Source organism: Rhipicephalus sanguineus, unplaced genomic scaffold, assembly GCF_013339695.2.
Source record: "Rhipicephalus sanguineus isolate Rsan-2018 unplaced genomic scaffold, BIME_Rsan_1.4 Seq673, whole genome shotgun sequence".
NCBI lineage: Eukaryota > Metazoa > Arthropoda > Arachnida > Ixodida > Ixodidae > Rhipicephalus > Rhipicephalus sanguineus.
The window spans coordinates 19,047-39,182 of record NW_023615741.1 but is presented as its reverse complement, the minus strand read 5'-3'; the positions used below and the strand labels follow the sequence as shown (position 1 = coordinate 39,182).

At 46.4% G+C, this 20,136-nt stretch overlaps 1 protein-coding gene across 1 annotated transcript; it reads left to right on the top strand.

Moving 5' to 3' along the window:
* Positions 1–1,998: 1,998 nt before the first annotated feature.
* LOC119378072 (uncharacterized) lies at positions 1,999–19,901 on the top strand (the record flags this gene model as incomplete). Its single annotated transcript, XM_037647316.2, has 3 exons — positions 1,999–2,195; positions 14,841–14,966; positions 19,790–19,901. Coding segments are annotated over exons 1-3 (354 nt in total), but the record flags the coding sequence as incomplete, so codon positions are not given.
* Between the last annotated feature and the right edge of the window lie 235 nt (positions 19,902–20,136).

Sequence of the window (20,136 nt, the reverse complement as noted above, 5' to 3'; positions counted from 1 at the left end):
TGAACTTCGTGACCAGATTTGAATCGGTGAGCCTAAAGAAGTTAAAGTGGTGAAGTGAAACTGCTGATTTTTGCTGAACTTCGTTTTGCGACAAGCGGATGCAGGCGACGCGGCAGCCAAACGGAGGCCGAAAGAACGAAGTTTAGACAAATCCGTGTACTACCCATGATTCCCATGCTGGCTGAAGCGCGATGCATTGCAGCTCCCATAGACACTAGCGCCAGAGTTCCCTCTAGTAAGTATTATAGGAAACTCTATGGCAGGGACAATAGGCCGGTTATAGTGTACTAGTACACTATAGGCCGGTTGAAGCAAACGCCAGTAGACGCCACTGGTTGGCGTGCTGCGCTTTTTTCTAGTCGCGGAGCCAGTTCGCGCCGGTTTTGGCCGGTTCAGACGAGCTTTGCAGCTGCTTGCCTCGTGCGCGTCCCCTGCGACGCTACGTTCAACGTCGTAGTTCTTGTGAAAAAAAAAATGGTGGATGACTTTTTTTTTTCTTCCGGACGCTTACATGTGGGATGCTTCCATGTAGTACGTCTCACTGCACGCCGTAAAATGAGGTAAGGAAACGCCGGAATAATCTTGTTTAGCTGCGTTTCTGTAACCGAGAATAAATCACGAAAAGTTTTACCCATCAATATGCGTCCTTCGAGGCCGTTATTTCATCGTACGCCTTCTGGCATAGCAACGCAGCGTAGACGTTTGCTGAGCACTTTGGTGTAGTTTGCGATGAGCATGCGATTTAAATGTTGTGCTAGATATTGCACAATAGAAGCAAAACATGCAGAGTTACCGTATGATGGGTTTGTGCAAATGGATGATAAAAAAATGCGAACAGATACTGCGGCAGGCGATGTCCCGAACTGCAATGAATCCGCCGGTCTGGGGCATTTAGGCTAGCAGACGACGTTGTCGATACTAGTATGTTGCTGTGGTTTTCACAAAATTTCTGTACACTATACTATAGTAAATGCAGTCTTTTTGCGCAGCAATCAAAGAGGTCCGGTGCTTAAGGAACGCCTACAAGCGCGGAGAAAGAAGAGCGTTAGACGCAGCGGGGGAGAGAGCGACCGGTCTACTCATGGAGGAAGAAAAAAAATGGATCTACTAGAAAAAAGGCGAAGTGGCGGCGCCTGGGGCGTCTACACAAAACGGGCACGCGCGCTCCTTCTCAGAACGCGTCACTAGGAAATTAGATGGATGCTATGAGTGAGCCCGAGGCTTGGGCTAAGGTCGCCACCTCGCATCGTGTTAGGGCGTTGACAAAATGGCACTTATATGATCAGAAACGCGCCGAATGGGACGGACGCGTGGGAATGACGTGTTGCAGGAGCTAATCACTGTGACCACGGTCCTGATGCATTACTCCCCCAACCAAGAGCACTGTGAGAGGAAAGTTTGATGTATAAAAGGCGCGTTTGTAAAACCTCCACGCTATGTCACGGTGGCGCAGTGGATTGCGTGCCCGGCATCTGTTGTCGTGGGTCGTGGGCTCGATTCCCCTTGACGAAACTTTTTCAATTTTTTCTTTGCTATGTGATCGTGTGCATTTTTAGAAGTCATTTCCGTGACGGAAATACGTCACACAAATCTTTGGTGGACCCCGACATAAAACACCGTGTTAAAATCCGACGGTTCTTCGTTCCTCTTGATAATTATTAGACAGTGTCAGTTATTATGTATATTATTTTCACTGCACGAGCCACAACATCGAAAGTATTAGTAAAAGCGGCTGTCGTTATCAGTCGAGGTTTTCCCTACTTTAAAAATTTCCCACGTCTGTCGTATTCATGTTATGTGGTAGTCGCGGTATAATGATGAAGGCTGGAGCAGCATACCTGTGGTGAATTGCATACCGCACTGCAATTACTTTCGCTTCTGCGGCGAATTGTTCAAGCGCCTAATCAACGTTGACTATGCTTTAATATTGCTGACGTATTTAATTTTTATTGAGCACAGTCACGATGCAGAAGGTGCGGCGGCATACTTTTGCAATTTTTTTTCTGTATCGTGTCTTAGCTTGCTAATTTTTAGCTACAATAGTTCATTTCTGTTCTAACTTATTTCAGGCATCCAACTATGACGAAAGACAAAAGGCGGACCTGTCAGAAAGAATCCAGCCCTGTCCACCGCTCTCCAAGTAAAAGCGGCGTGAAAAGAAAACAACGTTCTGCCGCTTCCACTGCACACAAAAAGTTAGTATTCTGTCTGGATCTAACACTTTTTCACTGGCGTAGGAAACTTCCCACATTGCATGCCATTCGACCCAGAATCATTTTTTGTTGCATACTGACAAAAAGTAAACATTGCAATTTAGTAATTTCATACCGTTACATAATACTGAATGCAGAACATTGTAAAATATTCCGCAGGCATTTCTTGTTTTATTTGAGACAGTATTAAGCTGAGCTCTGCAGAAGCTGCCGGCTGTGCACCGTGTAGGATTGCGTACTGGGTGCAGACCGGAACGCGTGCCCGTACCATAGTTTCCGCCGCAACTGAACCTGAGCCAGCATTGGGGAAACGTGTTTAAACTCAACCGAACATCAACCGAAAACAATATTAATGGGCGCTGGTTCAGTACAGAAAACTTAATGTGAGGAGATGACTGAACCAATAAGGATAACGGAATTAGCGATTTTTTGTTCGCGACACCCAATAACAGATCAAGACGGCGCACGAGCGGCGTTGTATATGAGAATGAGGATGCACGGCAGTTTTATGTTCGAAGCTATACAGATATCTACTCTTACGCGATTGCACGTGCGAAATCGGTCATTGCACTTGTTTTTCGCTGCTCAAACATTTGTTCAAGGAGCTCTGCATAATATAGAAGTTCAAAGTTTGCCATTTATGTGATGTAGGTGCTACTGCTAGGAAAATCGTAAGATGAGCGTGACATATTCTACGGGGAGCAATAATTCGTATCTTTTCAAATTTAAATTAGTAATACGAACAATTTAACTGTAGCACGGCTCCCTGTAACTATAACACTACAGCACATTTTAAAGCGATTGTGTTAAGGAGCTCGTTTCGCAGAAATTCCGGTGTCGGCATCGGTGTCGGCGTTGTTGGTTGTGCAAATAAAATATAAAGGCAAATAAAATAGAAATTTTCGGTTCAACTAAGAATCGAACCCAGGCCTTCTGCGTGCCAAACAGGCGTTCTACCTGGGAACCATCGTTAAAGGCGCAACACCACACAACAAACGAGAAGACCAGACGAGCACAGGCGCAAACTAACAACTGATTTATTGAAGGCAGATCTCCAGGCATATATACCAACAGCTGCGCAGCGCAACGTCACAACAATCCTCGGAAAACATCAAAAATATCGCGAAAGAAAATCAATTTCAGCTTTGTAAAGCGCAATGGAAGTGTCGCTGACACACGCCTCACCTGCTTTCCTGATTAGAAACGCTTCTAACGTTTCACGAGCCGTTTTTTGTCTGCTTCTACCTACAATTTTTGCGCATCGGAAACGTGGTTCACAATTCGGGCATGTCATGCAATGGTCGACAAGATGGCTTCGCTCTTTGTTAATTAGATTTCTTGCGTGTTCCCATCTTGTCGACCATTGCATGACATGCCCGAATTGTGAACCACGTTTCCGATGCGCAAAAATTGTAGGTAGAAGCAGACAAAAAACGGCTCGTGAAACGTTAGAAGCGTTTCTAATCAGGAAAGCAGGTGAGGCGTGTGTCAGCGACACTTCCATTGCGCTTTACAAAGCTGAAATTGATTTTCTTTCGCGATATTTTTGATGTTTTCCGAGGATTGTTGTGACGTTGCGCCTGCGCAGCCTGTTGGTATATATGCCTGGAGATCTGCCTTCAATAAATCAGTTGTTAGTTTGCGCCTGTGCTCGTCTGGTCTTCTCTTGTGTTGTGTGGTGTTGCGCCTTTAACGATGGTTCCCATGTCTGAACACCAACTAGCCCAACAGTCAACTCTCTTAAAGTAACGTTCTACCACAGAGCGAGCTCATTTCTTTTATTACAGGAAAGGAAACCGTTGCACTTAGAGTGATATTAAACGAATAGTAATCAGGCATATGTAAACACAAATCAAACACAGAAAACGAGTCTAGAGCGTCACTAGAACGTCCATATATCCCGCGTATTTTAATCACTTGTTCCTGGAATATGTTTTTGTTGATCGCGCAGGCTCGGCATTTCTGTCAATCAGTCTTGCTCTCCAGAGACTATGCAGACCAGTGAGAAAGATTAGGTCATAGGGTATTATCCTGACCTATGTCACATCAAGGTGCCTAATGTTTACAGGGTTGATTTAAAAGTTTTGAGTTAACAAAATGTGCGTGTTTCCGGGAACAAAGACTTTCTTTTTTAAAATGCACGCAGCTACTCTTCCTGTGAAGACTTGGCAAAGCACTAAAGGACTTTGTGTTCCCTGGGATGTAAATTGCAGATTGTGCAAAAAGCCGGAGACTATTGATCATTGTTTTATTGTTTGTTGTGATGCAGTCTTATTTTGGGATGTTCTGCAGCGAACACAGAGCCACGCCATTTCTTGACACAGCTTCGAAAAAAAAAAACACTATATGAATGTCTTGTAGTAGGAGGAGTCTCGCTAACATATGTTATATTGCGTGGGAGAAGCGTAGAATCGTGTCAGGCGTCCAAACATGTGAATTTCGCAACGATTGTGTTTTAAAGGCCCACCCATTACAAAGCGCTCAAACATATTTAATCATCATCAGCAGCAAAAGCATCAACACAGTAATCAGCTGCGTATCTTTGCGAGTTGCCTTACGGACACGCAGTAGGCCGTTCGCTGATTTTCGCAAAAGGAGGAATTATGGTGTAGTGGGCACGGCGCAACTGTACTTGCAGTAAGCATTCTAGGATAGTTTGTAACGGCGAATGTTACGCGCACATATGTTCGTTTCCTTGCTGCGCGGTTGAGGCATGTACCGAGAACCGAAGCAGGCTAGCAGTTGAGAAGGCGATGCGCACGGGGTCCGATTACGCAATCGCGTTCTACTCTTAAAGGCGAAGCCCTGTCACATGGGCTCCTGCGAACTCTGTTTTATTCCCTCGCTTCTACGTCAAGGAAGATGCGGTCCGTATTACACGATCTCCCTTACGCCATGGAGGTTAAAGGCTGCGTTTAATCATGTCATCGTGCCAACTCGCCCAACAAGACACTGCTCTGAAGTTAAACGGAGCGCTTAAAGGGAGTTCGGCAATCTCCAATAGCAGCAGAATGGAGCACTCTCGTCCCCAGTAACCTGTACGTACTGGAAAAGCTGCAACACACACCAGCCGCAGTGAACACAATAACGAATTTTATTAATGTTAAAAGTTCTTTAAAAGCATACTCCATTCATAACCTGCATTTAAAAAAAAATCATGACCGATCTCTCTGTCACAGGAATCGGTATAACACGAAAGTGAAAAGTGTCTTCACAGACGTATTTCAGCGTCTGTTGTGCATTCTTTCGGGCGAAGGAATGAATGCTATAGCAACAAATTGTAATGTCACGCGCATAACGGCAAGCAGCTCGAAACTTGCAACGTACTGCTCAAGCAGAAAGGACGCACGGAACGAACATACACAGGATGAGCTCGAACTAAGTGTCACACTTGTAACTTATTTATGTGTGCGCAGCGCGCTCCTTTCGCTAAGCGGCCGCTGCAGTGAGCGAAGTGACCTTCGTGCTATCAACGCAAACTTGCGGTGAGAGCACAAGACGTACAAATCACCGCCATCACGAGAAAAGCGCGCGTGCACTAGCGACCACGTCAGAGAACATCTATAGGCTTCCCAAGCAACGCTTAGCGGCGCTGCTGCTCTTGACAGGCAGCGCCATCTCTGGCAGAAAAGAGAAACTGGGGTGTCAGTAGCGAGCGTTTTCCCTTCTCTCCACCGCGTTGCCGCTCGCTTCCGTGCACGTGCAGAGCTCTCGCGGTGCACTTGCGGCGTCTCACAATGTACCGCGTGCAGTGCGGCTTCAAAAGGATCTTCAAGCTTGACTGGCACTTCCGAAAAGCGAACTTGATAAAAGGAGAAAGGCTCGTCAATAACCTTAACGGTGAAGAGCACGATCGACGACAACGACGCCTGACTCAAAGCGAAATGCATTTCCCAAGTCGCGATTACACCGTGTAGGACTTATACCTCGAGGTAAGTCTCATTCTGTCATGTTAAAGATGAATAATGGTTCACATGCACCCCGAAATGAAGCCGTACACGCTATCGATGTTCTGCGGTGTGAACTACGAATCATATGATTGTTGTTTTGATATGGCATGCTTTACAGTAGCAGCCGTGTACTTTCGTGAAGAAACGTTTGCGGCGTGCGAAAAAAAGAAATTACACGGCCATGGCCCTGTTTCCTGAGAAGGTTAGAGTCAAATCCTCCGTGCCGCTGGAGAATCACCCGCCGATTAAGACGCGAGGCAGCTAGCTGAGCTTTAACCACTGTGAAGCAAGATGAACTGCTCGCCTCGTTTTTTCGGCTCTCGTGTCATGCTTGCAGTCTCTTTTTATGATATCGACTTGACAGGCGTATAAAACCTGTTGCGTTAACGCGGCTAGAAAATCGCACAAAATCAGAAGGTGGTTACTTCAAGGTTGCAATTGCAAAGCATGTTTATTAAGTGCCAGTTATTTAGCGGCTTAAATATATATCACACTAATAAAGTGACAAAAACAAAGCGAACCTGCAGAACGATGTCAAAGCTTGCTGAAAATGCACAGACGTCCGTTCCGGCGTGATAAAGCAGCCTTCCCGACGCGTGAATTGTAGGCGCCGAACTTCTGACAATGTGCCGAGTTCAGTTGAATTCAACCAACCGCGCAACGCTAACGGTATAACGCGAGTGTGAACGTTCAACAACGACGGGTAGGTCTCACGAACACGGTGAATCAAAACACAAAGTTGTTTCACCTACAACCGTAACTGGACTTTCACAATGCGAGAAGACAGCGTGTAATCATTACTGTAGTCGCTGCGTGCATGCGCCGCGTTACTTACCGATTCAGGTAGTCGAAACGAACGAAAGCGATGAACTCAGACAACCAAAATAGAAGGCGAGACAGCGCTGTCAGCTATCCACGCTTGCCGCCTGTATTTCTCGTGCGACACGAAACAATACAGTTTCACACGTAAATCGCGTGCCTTGGTGTTGTCTGCACTGTTGTGGCTGGCCGCTAAACCGCAATACTTCGGACCACGCTTGCGCTTCCGCGGGGTGGCTTCTGCCATCGCGGAAATGCGCAGCTTCGCACAGCAAGCCTCTCAATTCAACGTACCCAGCTGACGGCCCCACAATTACCCGCACCGAGAGAAGAACGCGAGCGCACGTGCGCTACCGCTACCGTGAAAGGGGCTGAGCCGGCCGCGCGAAGGTTCAGAGTTTTCCGACAGAGCCGCAGCGCGGCTGGCGCGGCGCTGTCGTCGCGCCGCAAACTTGAGCTTGGGTATTGGGTTCCCTATAGGCGATGCGCAAAGCGCCGACCACGCCATCTGCTGCCATGGCTCGGAAGCGCTTGCGGGGCCCGGCGAACAGTGTTTCAGCGTCTACGCGAGTGCACGGATGGATGTGTTTTTCAACGTGATTTAACGACTCTCTCGGGCTTCAGCGATGTCGAAATATAACTTCTGCGTTGTCGGCTGCTCAAACACATACAAAAACTCGCCAGGAACGCACTTTTACAAGTTTCCGGTGCTATTTCATGAGCGAGAGCGACGGCGACGGTGGATTGCGGCTGTCCGACGCAAAAGGTAAGCAATCGCGCTTTGTTTAGGCAGTGTTAGAACGATTACCGTGTTTTTATTCTCCATTTATGTCGCTACGTCTTCAGCTAACGCTACTACGTTTACATTTGGTCGCCTCGCCTGCATTCTATATGCTACAATGCACATGAGGTTGTTATCACTGATAAGACGCTGCCTAGGCTCTCTTGAAAAACGAATGGCGCGAAGCGCTATGCCAGAGAATGTGGGGCAGGTGGCGGCTCCTTTACAAAAGCGCCGTGGAACCACACGTGTGCTGCACGAAATGGGCTGCATTCTACCTAATGATGGCACTGGAATGCGATCACCGGTGCGGAATGTTCGCTGTGCGCTCGCCTCAACTGTATGCATATTGGCTGTAAAACATATGGCACCTGTTCGCACTGAAGGCTTTTGACAGGACATTCAACCGATCCAACCTCCCTTTGAATGCCTCGTAACATGACTTCATGCTAATAAAAACACCCTTGATGTATCCCACTAATACTCATTCGCTTTACACGCTGTGTTATGAGTGGAGCCATAGGCGTGCTCACGGGGCGTGGGGGCTTTCCTATTTGCCTAAGAGGGGGGGGGGGGGGGGCGCAAAATCGCCCCTTGCATTAACTTAGTGGGGCCTGGGGGCGCTGAGATTATCCTTTGCCCCCCCCCCCCCTTTGATGGGGAACCCTGCGCACGCCTGAGTGGAGCCGATTATGGAACTTACGTGTTTTCTTTCATTTTTACTGGTTGCTGTTTTCTTTAGCATGTAATTGGTGAGTATATGTTGGTGCTGCTTAATTGTAGTTATATCACACCTGAAAAAATTTTGCATGCCCAATGCGTGGGGTCGATCCTCAAAGTTTCGTGTGTGTGTTTTTTTTATTCTTGCTAGTGGTGCTAGCTACTGGTTGCTTTGTGTGTGTGTGTGTGTGTGTGTGTAAAATTGCATGGACTTCAGTAAGCACTTGGTTTTCAAGCAATATATATGACCACTTTTAGCATTTGCTTTCAAACTGTGAATATTGCAAATATGTATACTTTTAATTAATTCCTTGCTTCTTCCACTTTTCTGTAACCTTATGAACATTTCAGAGAGGATGGGAGCCCCTGGGAACCCACAAAGAACTCCAGGATCTGCAGTCAGCATCTTATCAACGGCGAAAGTGACAGGCGCAGTGTGAGAAGGCGAAGAGCTGCGCGCGCGCCGGCGCCAGTGTCTGGCGAGGCCCGACGCCACTCCTCCCGAACGTGCAGACCAGCAGCGGCGAGCCGCGCGCGACAGTGGCGGAGTCTGCGCGCGCGCCGGCGCCAGTCTGTCTGGCGCGGCTAAGACGCCACTCCTCCTGAAGGCGCACGCCAGAAGAAGCCTCATCCATCAGAGAAACCGACATTTTGTGTCAGAACTGTTTCAACCGCTTCAAACAGATCGCCGTAGAGTCTCTGGATGCTCATCATTCTGACGAAAATTTTGTTCCCGAACAAATTGCTGTCGAAGAGCTAAACGTATTCGTGAAGACAAGAAAATTATTTTTTTTTCAGCGAAATTACAAGGGTCGACGGACATGCACCGACGTTCTTCTCTGAAGACACCCAGCAAATACGTAGCCAAGCTATTATGACAAGCTAGCTGTTACATCGGACACTGTCCACTATTAAAAGCGCGGCTCCTTTGCGCACACTATCGCCGCAAAAGTAATTATCAGGGACGCGCACAAGCGGCAAATCGCACGCGCGCACTTCCGTCATGCTTGCAGTGAAAGGAGGCGTCCGCTACGCGACCCGCATGCGGTTCCAACGGGCGCCGCTACGCAGCTTTCAGTGGCGCCCTATAGGCGCTGCGCATCGCGGATACCGATTTAGAGAACGGAAACTGTAGCTTTGGCTGTAGTACAGAAGTAAGGGTAGCGGCGGCGTACTGAACTGCATGGCGCTGCAAGTACTATCATCATCATTAGGCAAACGCGTTTTTGCGGCTGGTTCGCCCTGGTCCCGCTGCTGCGCTTCTTGCTCACTGTGGTATTTTGTTTTTTGTCGTTGCTAAATCGCGGCTCGCTTGTGTAGTAGCTATCGCCAGGTGACCAAACTGGCCTCGACTGGCAAAAACAACGTCAATCAAATAAGGTTTGGGTCGTTTATTAATGTGCCCAAGCTCGTACATGCAATGCATACAGTCAGGTCCAAGCAAAACAAGTCACTCATACACATCGAAAGCTTTCAACCGTATGTGTGTAATGAGTCTCAAGCTGACAAATATATGAATATACTGAACACCGAGATCGCTGAAATAACGTTGCTCTCATTGTGCTGCGGCGTCCGAGTTTAACAGCATAGCTTTAGGACAAGGGTCTTATCCTGCCGTTAGTTATGAGGCGCTTGCCAGGTTTGTTGATCTTTAAGTGAGTGCATTGTGATGGAGTCTGAAACGAAACATGCGCTACGCCGAGAGATAGCTAGCGCAGTGAGAGCTATGTAATTTTGATAAATTTGTTACGTAAACAATCGCGCATGCGTCCTGTTCTGCATCGTTCTCGCTCTGCGATATCACCTTGAATGCGTTACAAATGAGCAATATCGCGTTCTGTCTACAGGGTAGGCACGAATTTCTCGGCGAAATTCTCGGCCGTGAAGCCATAGGTATTATGTATGCAGGTAATAGGTGGAAGAAAAAAATTGAGGCTCGTTTTGTTCCTCGTTATAGTTCAGTTACACAGTTTCTAGAGCTAGAATTTCTTGGCGCTAGTAGTAATCGGACTGCTGAGTGTGCAGTGAAGATGAATGCTAAAGAAACAGAGATACAAGGTGAGTGCTTACAGATTCCAGAAGCACAATTCTAAGAAAATAAGCTTTGAGCGTCCATTGTACATCTTTGTTGGTGTTCGCACAGAACACTAAACAACTGCTCAGCCGTAAGCACAATCTGTATCGATCGAACTTTAGCACTTTATTGCAAGCCAACACTAACGAAATCAACTGATAGGTCATGATATGAACCTGTGCCAGTGCTGGATAATAAAGGTCATATATATATTGCATACTTGTTATTGTGGTATTTACTTTTTCAATATATTCCTGCTTGGAAGCTCAAGTATGTATTCTCCCTGCTACTTTTAGAAGCTCTGGCTTGAAATACGTAAAATCTTGTAGTGTGGCTGTGGATAAGCCAAGTTCATGTATGTTTGAAATTACCTCTTCGATTTGCTATGTTTCTTTCGTGAGAGTAATTCACAGACTTTCACGTCATAGTGGCAGTTGCTATAACTGTGACATGTTACTTGAATCAAACAGCAGAAGTAGGTGTGCTCAAACTAATTTGGGACGTTTCTCTGCTATATGAAAAGAAAACGCTACCATATTCATTGAACACAATATCACTCATCGCGACAACGTAAACGTGCTCGGTGTAGCTGTGCTGCAAGAAGTGGTTGTCACATTTACAATTTGTTCATTAGATCTAAATAATTTGAAGGAGCTCATTGAACATATGTGCAAAGGCTAATGTAATTGAGCACAGCCTTGTAGAGCTTTGGCATATCTTTTGTAAAATTCTATGATCTAACCACGGTCACAAGGCACAACTAAATATCGGAAAGACTTAATTCCTCTCACTGTCGTGATGTTGGTTTTGCAACGTAGTTTATAATTTAAAAAAGACTGACCCTACGTTTCGAGAACCGTTCGGTCTTTTAGTTTTTTAAATAAAAAACTAAACGTGGTTGGAGAGTCTTTTTATGCTTATAATCTATAATGGGTGGGCCTTTAAAACACCCCCTGTTGCGCAATTCACATGTTTTGACGCCTACAATATTACATGCGTTAAGGAGTCTGTTCCACTACGTGACATTCATATACTGTTTTTTTTCGGAAGCAGTTTCAAACAGTAGCCTGGTTGTGTGGCTTAACACCTGCATGCCACGCAGACGGCCTGGCTTTGATTTTCACTCGAACCTAGGATTTTTATCATCTATTTTATTTGCATCTTTCTCGATTTTTAGGTCACGGGCAAGACCATGATCTTTCTGTCACAACTAACGACACCGACGCCGACACCGGAATTTCTGAGAAACGAGCTCTTTGACGCTATCGCGTTAAAAAAGTGTTCATGACGCGCGCTGACGAAGGGACGCATTGCCGTGCCCCGGGTCATGCCCCTCCCTGCGTGGCTTTCAGCGTGCTCGCTGGTACGAAAGGAGAGAGAAACTGGTTAAAGCGTGCATCAAATCCCTGTAACTCCGCTCGTACTTGACGGATTGTAACAATTTTTTGCGGCAGTCGATTGGCAAGGTAATAAGCTCTTTCATGAAGCCGTTAGACGATTACTTGGAAAAGTGTTGCAGGGCCCCTTTAAAGGGACACTAAAGAGCAAAACGATTTTTCTCGCATTAGTGAAGTTGTCTTCCACGATACCGAAAACCACGCTTTCTGCGCGAACGCATAATAAGCGAGAAAACGCGCAAAAAGAAAATACAGGTGGCGACGCCACCTTGGAATTTTCGCACCGTTTGCCATGACGTCACATATTTTTGACGGCGCCTGCTTGAGCCTACGTAGTTCCTAATCGGTTAAATCGAAGTACATTGTCCTCTGAGGGGGCCAGAGACTTGACATAAGGAGTTTGTGGAAATTTCGTCGAGCCAGTGGCGCCAAAATACGTTAAATGCTCTTTGAAGTGTTTTACGTCACGAATTACAAAGTTCGGCGCCAAATTTAAAAATGAAACTTTGAACTTGGTTTTCTCTCTAATATTAAACCTATGGTGGTGAAATAAACTACACAAGAGTTCTCCAAGCACACTTTATCAATCTAAACCAATTCATTGTTTCTCTTTAGTGTCCCTTTAAATGGCGCTGTACGTGAACTTGTAAAGATCATGTGGGCATTGAGGAATTGTGAAAGGGATATGCAGGGATGTTCGCCAACTTATAATTCAGCTTTTGTGGTACGGAGGAGTGAATACTTCTTTTCTGAACTATTTTGCAACGTAATATAGAGGTAAGTGATATGCAATATAGCGTTACCGCGCTCTTTAGCCTATCGCGTCAGCGCTCCTAATGCAATAAAATTGTCCGAGGTGATCAAGCTTTTTTTTTTATGACAGTGTTCTCGGGTTAATGGTTTAAATATATGACGCACCCATCTATACGCAAGGAAATCTGATATGCCCGTCCACCTCTTCTAAAATAGTATTTAGCTCCTCCCAGCGTGCTCCCAACTGCACTTTTGCTGCACCGAGGAGCGCTCGTAGGCACAGTGTTTACCCCTGGAGTGGTAACTGCTCGAACATTTGCACTTACTAACGAGGCACGCATTTTGTTCAGTGCTGCTACCGCATTCTGCTTTCCGAGCACAAAAGATGTCAGGGGTCTGGATCTTGCGCTGCGCTTTCCATGTGTGTTTGCCGATTTTTAATCGATTGTAGTAAATAACGTTTATGCTAACGACCATGTGGCTGCCGTGGTAAATCTAACATTCACATTTCTTATTCTAACCTAGAGACCGCCGCACTGCATTCCTGAATTGGCAAAATTGCCTCTACTAACACAACAAAGCAGGTGCACGGTAAAGAACCCCAGGAGGTTGAAATTTCCGGAGCCCTCCACTACGGTGTCTCTCATAATCATATTGTGGTTTTGGGACGTTAAACTCCAGATATAATATTACTTTTAACACAAAATGCAAGATTAAAAACGATACCTTTGAAGAGCTAAGCAGAGACTAAAAGAACGAGAAGATACTTCAAGGACCAGAAAAGGCAATCTTGCCAGGCTCTGACAAGTAGGTAATAAGCTAAAACTCTCAAAGAGGAGTTAATGTTAGAAGTTAAAACATAGTAAATAAATTGCTGGGTAGTTGTCGTGGATGCTGAGCGCCGGATAACCTACTCCCAAAATCCAAAGGGAAACTCAGATATATTGGCAAGCAAACTGAAAAAAATTCACCCACGATTACGATACTGCCTAATGCGAATTCTGAACACAGCTTCGTGTTGGGGCAGCGCCAGCTGTGTTTGAACTTGTGGCTTTCGGCATTCGTAGCAATGGAACATTCGTTACATATTGCCACAGAAACTGCCAGCGCTTGAGTGCCACGCACACTACTCTGTGCGTTGCATGCGTCGCGAACGAAGCGAAACGCCGACAGCCCTGTAACGACAAGCGAAGGCGGCCGCAGTGCTCGTGTCAGCCCGGCATGCGCACTAGCTCCGACCGAGGGGCCAGCGCGCGTGACGGAGGAAGAAAGCGTTGAGGCCAGTTGCTCGTGATATCGAGACTCCGCGTTCGCCCTTTTTTGTCCTCATTCGCTACATCCGTTACGCCGACGCCAACGGAGACGCTGCTCAACGGAGCAAAGGGTGCACCTAAGAGCTGCACTCTAAAACGCCAGGCTTGCGCGGAACGTGCAGCTCAGCCCCGGCGAAAGCTGGAAGAGCGGCCTTTCTAGAGCTCGTTCTAAACTTTCTTGGGGCAACTAATATAAGTACACATGCAAAGTATCCCCTATGCCATAAATCAAAATTTTTGTGAAGTAGGGAAGTACCCACTACGCTATCATTCGTCTTTCTGCGGATAAGCGAGGTACCCGCTACACATATGTACGGTTGTCTGTGCACTCTGTTGATGCTGTATGTGGTTGATCACGATGAAGAATTTTGGCTGAGCACTTTGCAGTGGTCAGGAAGCTTTAAAGCACATACCCATTGCGCAATTATCATTGTGTGATGCTTGGTTGTTATTTTACTCTTCTGCCGTGCTATATTACATAGGTTAACGCGATTCCTTGCCCGAATTGACGCCTGTATAGGGTCTTTTTGCAAATGTGTTTCAAGCACCAGCGTGGTTCCGTGGAGGAATGCTCGACTGCCCATTCGATCCTTGGTATCTTTTTTATTTTATTTGTTCAAGTCTGCCGGTTCGCCGACGCCGATGGCGACGCTGTTCAACTCAGGAACGGGCGTCTAAGAGCGGCGCTCTAAAAGACTCCCGCAAATATTACCTTTCCTCAGTCACTAGTCACACAGTTGCAAAATTGGTTTCCTTACTTTGAGTTTTATATTTATAATGTCGATCCTTGATAGAGCACTTCTTTACTTCTTTATTGTAGGCATCCAGCTACGACCAAACCAAAAGTAGAGACCTCTCAAAAAGAATCCAGCCCTCACAAAGGCTCTCCAAGAACAAGTGGCGCAAAAAGGAAGCGACGTTCCACCGCATTGACTGCAGATAAAAGGTGAGTAATCCACATGTAACAGACCTTACTGAAACTTTTGAAAGGTCAAAAAGGGAGCCGACAGATGGATATACGGAGTGGGATAGGTTTCAAACAGGAGAAAGTGCCTCAGACAGGCTGACGTTTCGATAGGAGGACCTATCTTTGTCAAAGGCGCCTTGTCTTCCTTGGCGTGTTAGTTTTAAAGGGTTAGTGTTGATGTCATGTCCAGCGGCGGCGCTTGTCGCTGTTGGTAATTGCTGCCTGGAAGAGAAAAAAGAAAGAGGAGTGTAGCCCTTGCCACATCATTTCAAGAAAGTTTGCAACGGCGCTCAGGCCTCTCATCTCAGAGGCAAGGGGAACTGCAAAGAAGAAAAAGAAAGAAACAGGAGCGAAAAAAGGGGAAAAAAAAAGAAAGGGGTGGGGGCGGTCTACCAAAGTGAGAGCCGTCAAAGGCACGACAAAGAAAAGAGTATATGAAAGCTACCTGGAAAGTCACCAGAAGGCGACGCGTCTATTTGGTCTAGCCATCACAAAGGGCTGCAGAAGATGGTGGGGAAGGCAACTACAGGCGGGGAAAGCGGGCGGCGTACTTTTAAAAGTCGACATGTCCAATTTAAGTGATATTGCGAGGGGTGTCTGAAAACACGTGCTTAATGGGTAAAGTCATTGGCAGACATACGCATCAAGTGTCATCGATGGCCTCAAAAGTTGGGCGGCAGTTCAGTAATGAGAAGGGGAAAAAAAAGAGGGGGGGTTGGAGGGAACAATCGGAATAAAGCGCGGAGAACTTCTTGGGAAGGCGAGAACTGTGATAATGCGGGGCAGGAGCGGTCGTAGAAGCGCGGAAAGGGGAAAGGGAACCGTGGTCCGAACGTTCAAGAAAATGAAGGATACTTAAGAGTAATATATGTATATATAACATGTACCCCCATACATACACATTTATATGTAAGATTGAAATATTTATAAAAGAGAACATTGTTAGTGTATTATGGAGGCTAGTAGGCATTTTATGTGCGAATAGAATATTGATCAAGGTTATTGAAGGCTGAGCGTGCTTTATGTCTCCTAATATTACAGAGATCATGCTATGGCTTTTAGTGATTCCAAATTACCACGTGCTAGATTTATTCCTGATGGGTGTAGGGATTGAAATTTGTGTATCAAATACGATTCCATGTATTTCCTCTTACGTGGTGACCGGAAATTTGTAGAATGTAAAGTTTGGCTTGATTGAAATTGTGGTCTTTTTGGTTGAAGTGGCTGGCTACTGCTTTTGGTAAATCGTGCTTTGTGTCTGCGCAGTGGCCGTTCAGTCTTACATGAATTCGTTGTCCAGTTTCGCCTATGTATTGTTTTTTACAGGTGGTACATTCAGTGCAGTAGATCAGGTTGTTTAAGGTACACGTGATGTTCGATGTTACCGTGAATGTAATCCGATGCTGTGCTTTTTACGTTGGTGGCTGGCTGTATATGTTTGCATATTTAGCATCTGGAGCGCCCACAGGCACCAGATGTTGGTGTAGGTCTTGTTGTGAGTTTTGCATGAACATATCTTTAAAATTGGTGTTGCGTCTGTAGGCGACCTTAGGCGGTTCGGGGAAGATATTTTTTAAGTTTCTGGTTGGTTGTTAGAATTGGATAGTATGTTGTGAGGATGGTGTTTATGTTCGGAAGTGCGTTTCAAAATTTTGTAGTGAGTAAGACGTTGTTGTTGTTGTTTTATGGCGTGGTTTGAGTGTCTCAGTGCGCTCTAGTTTTAGTGCGTCCGTGTAAGCCTTATGAAAGAACGCGTTGGGATGGCTTCTGTTTCCTAGTGTTCCTTTTAGGATGGTAAGTCTGTTTACGTAATCCTCATTTCTACGCATATGCGACGTAACTTTGTTGCCTGGCTCTTGAATATGCCTGTTTACAATGTTTCGGGTGGTGGCTTGTGTAATCTAGGTATTGTTGCTTGTGAAATGGTTTTTCATGCAGCGTTGTCTTTATTATGCCATTCTCAAAATATGGTTTTCAAGAACGTTGATGCGCTCAGCTGAGGTCTCGGACGTGAACATTACTGTTGGATGAAAGGAGTTTTGGAATGATGTAAATTTAGTTAGATTGTCCCTGCCATGACCCCATATTAAGTATGTTATCAATGTACCGAAGGTATGTGTGTGGTTTATCCGCGCAGCGAGGCAGGGAGTCTGTCGCCAAGGGACTAGGACGATACAGGACGAGACGAACGAGGACGAGACAGGAAGTCTGTCACAGCGCGAGGAACGAGGACGACATTGAGAGACACACACGCGTTAGAACACAGCGCTGTGTGTCTCATGTTTCAGAGCTGCGTGTGTCTCTGAATGTCGTCCTCGTTCCTTGCGCACTGATTATGCTGCAGCAACTTGCCCAACGCTAGAATGTATTCAGTCATTGAAACGCTTTATCTACCACCGCATGGAGCCGTTGCTTTAGTTCCGTGCATCGTGTCGCTTGCTCATATACCGTCACTGCGGGAGCACTCCTGTGTAACAGAGCGCACTTGCTTTCCGCCGGAGGGGGCTTCGTACCAGCTCCATGATCGTGTTCCACAAGTGCAGCGAGTATTTTTTTTTTTTTTTTGGTGAACACGGCGAGGCGCGGTGCTTTCAATTCTGCGAGCGACGCGTCTCCTAGGCGTATTTCCCGGTCCCGCACAAGGAAGAACGCAGCAGATTACGGCGGCGGTTGCGCTTAAACTATCGCTTAATATAATCGTTAGTACACTTAGAACAGCCATGCGCCACACCCGCTGTCGAGCAGATAGGTTCGTCAGCGGCAGTCCTCACGCATTCTGTGCTTTGCGGGGCTTATCTGCAACATCGCCGCAGGCACTTAAGCCCATGACGGAATTATTGAAAAGCCTATCTCTGTGCATTCCGAAAGGACGGAAAGCTATTGTGGCATCGGCCACACCGCTATATCACGTGCACAGTTAACGCTCATGCGATAAACCGTGGTCGCGGTACGCGTATATCGCTGGACATAGGACGATCCACTACGACAGCAGCGAATATCAGGCTGTATGCAGTCTTTGTTGGTGAATCGGCGCGATTACGTTTGGACTATGGATCATTAAAAACTGGCATGGATTAGCGATGTTTGTAAAAAGATGGTTGATCCCTCTGTCATAGGATCGGTATAACACGAAAGTGAAACGTGTCGTCACAGAAGTAGTTGATTGCTTTAGTGCTTAGGTATATCAGCTTGTATTATGTCTATTGTTTGGCAGGTGTAGCACCGTCTGATGTGGACGCACTCACGTTGACGCCTAGGGGCACATCTCCGTACCGACGACTAACGCCCAACGCCCATCATCATGATTTAGCCCTTGCGGCAGGGGCGTAGCCAGAAAGTTTTTCGGAGGGGGGCGGTTGTTCAACCATACTTCATGTATGTCGTGCGTGTGTTTGTATGTGTGCGTGTAATATACTCAGCAAAATTTAAAGTTTTCGGGGGCTTTGAACACCCCCAACCCCGCCCCCCTTGGCTACGCCTCTTCCTTGCGGTAGCTGAAGTTATTAACATATACTGGACACCGCATATGGTGAATCCCGCGCAAATATGGCTTCAATAAGCACATAATAAACACTGATACTCGATATGCACTCCTCCAAAGCGTCGTGCACGAAGAGAAACGATACGCGCGTCCAGTCTTCCCTCTAGCCTGGCAGTTACTTCTCACAGGGCGAGCGGGAAAGCGGTGCGACAGGCAGGCGAGCGTCGGAGAGCTATTTTTCGATATGGATGGATGCTATGAGCGAGGCTTGGGCTGAAGCCACCACCTCGCGGTGTGGTAAACGAAATTACACTTGTTTTGGAAGCGCGCCGAATGGGACGGCCGCTGCAACGGCGCGTTTTTTGTTTTTTTTTAGCCTGGTGGCACACATGACACCACCCCGTTATAACGGGGACGATCATAACATCCATTCATGCAAGGGCACTGTGAGAGGAAAGTGTGAAAAATAATATGGGCGTTCATGGAGCCTCCGTTCTGTGTTTGGCGGTAGCTCAGTGGGCTAAACGCCCGCCAGCCATCGTCGCGGACCGACTGGTCATGGGTTCGACTCCTGTCAGTGGAACTTTTTCTTAGCTTTCTTTTGCCATTTGATGGCATTCATTTTGGTGGCGTATTTCCGTGACGGAAATACATCATCAAAATCTTGGTGGACCCCGGCATAAAACAAATTCGTGGTAAAAAAAGTATGCGTAGCGCTCGTATTTCGTTACTTATTCGAATTGCTCCGAGCATTCGCAATTTTAACCACATATTCGGCCGCGGCCGAGTAATAGGATACATCGAATCACCATCTTTAGAATGCAACTTGCTGCCAATAGGAAATGTTAATTCGTATTGGGAATTTCGGATATGGGCAGTCTATCCTATCGGATGAGGCGATGAACGACGGGTTGTGCATTCAGTGGATATCTACAAATTTAACGGTCACTAACCGGGCCAGATTCAGAGTATGACGCGCTCTTTTCGATGTGGCATGGTATTCACATATTCACATCTCGAAGCTCGCCTTATGAAGCTAGCAATCGTGTTACCGTATAGCCTTGTATTCTATACGATTATATCCCTTAACTTTCACGTTGAGCAGCTTATCGGCACAAAACATTTCGGAAACAGTTTGGCCAACTCTGAAATGAAATAATTTATTTCATTTGTAAAGCTAAATAATTTATTTCATTTGTAAAGCTAATTCTAGTGTAGATAGCTATTTCTGCAGAGGTGTAATTTTTTATAGATGCGCGAGAAAGCTCCAGTCATTCATCACATTTTTACAAAGCCTAATGTATATTCCTTTCGATTGCAGGACCCCTGACAAGGTAAAGGTGCCCCCTGCAGAAAAAGACTGCAAACATTTGGCCAAGACGTCCTCAAAGTATGGCCTGGGGCTGCGAGCACACTTGCTGACTGACGGAGGTGTAAAACGTTACGCTTGTAATGCGTGCGGCAGGAAATATGCGTACAAATGTAACCTCGCGATTCACAATCGTACGCACACAGACAAAAGGCCTTACGAATGCTCGTCGTGCCCTGCCACCTTCACGATAAGTCGATCTCTAAAGAGACATATGTTGACCCACACTGGCGAACGGCCGCATGTGTGCGATGAGTGCGGACAGAGATTTTCCCAGAAATCAGCCCTTGTTCGTCACA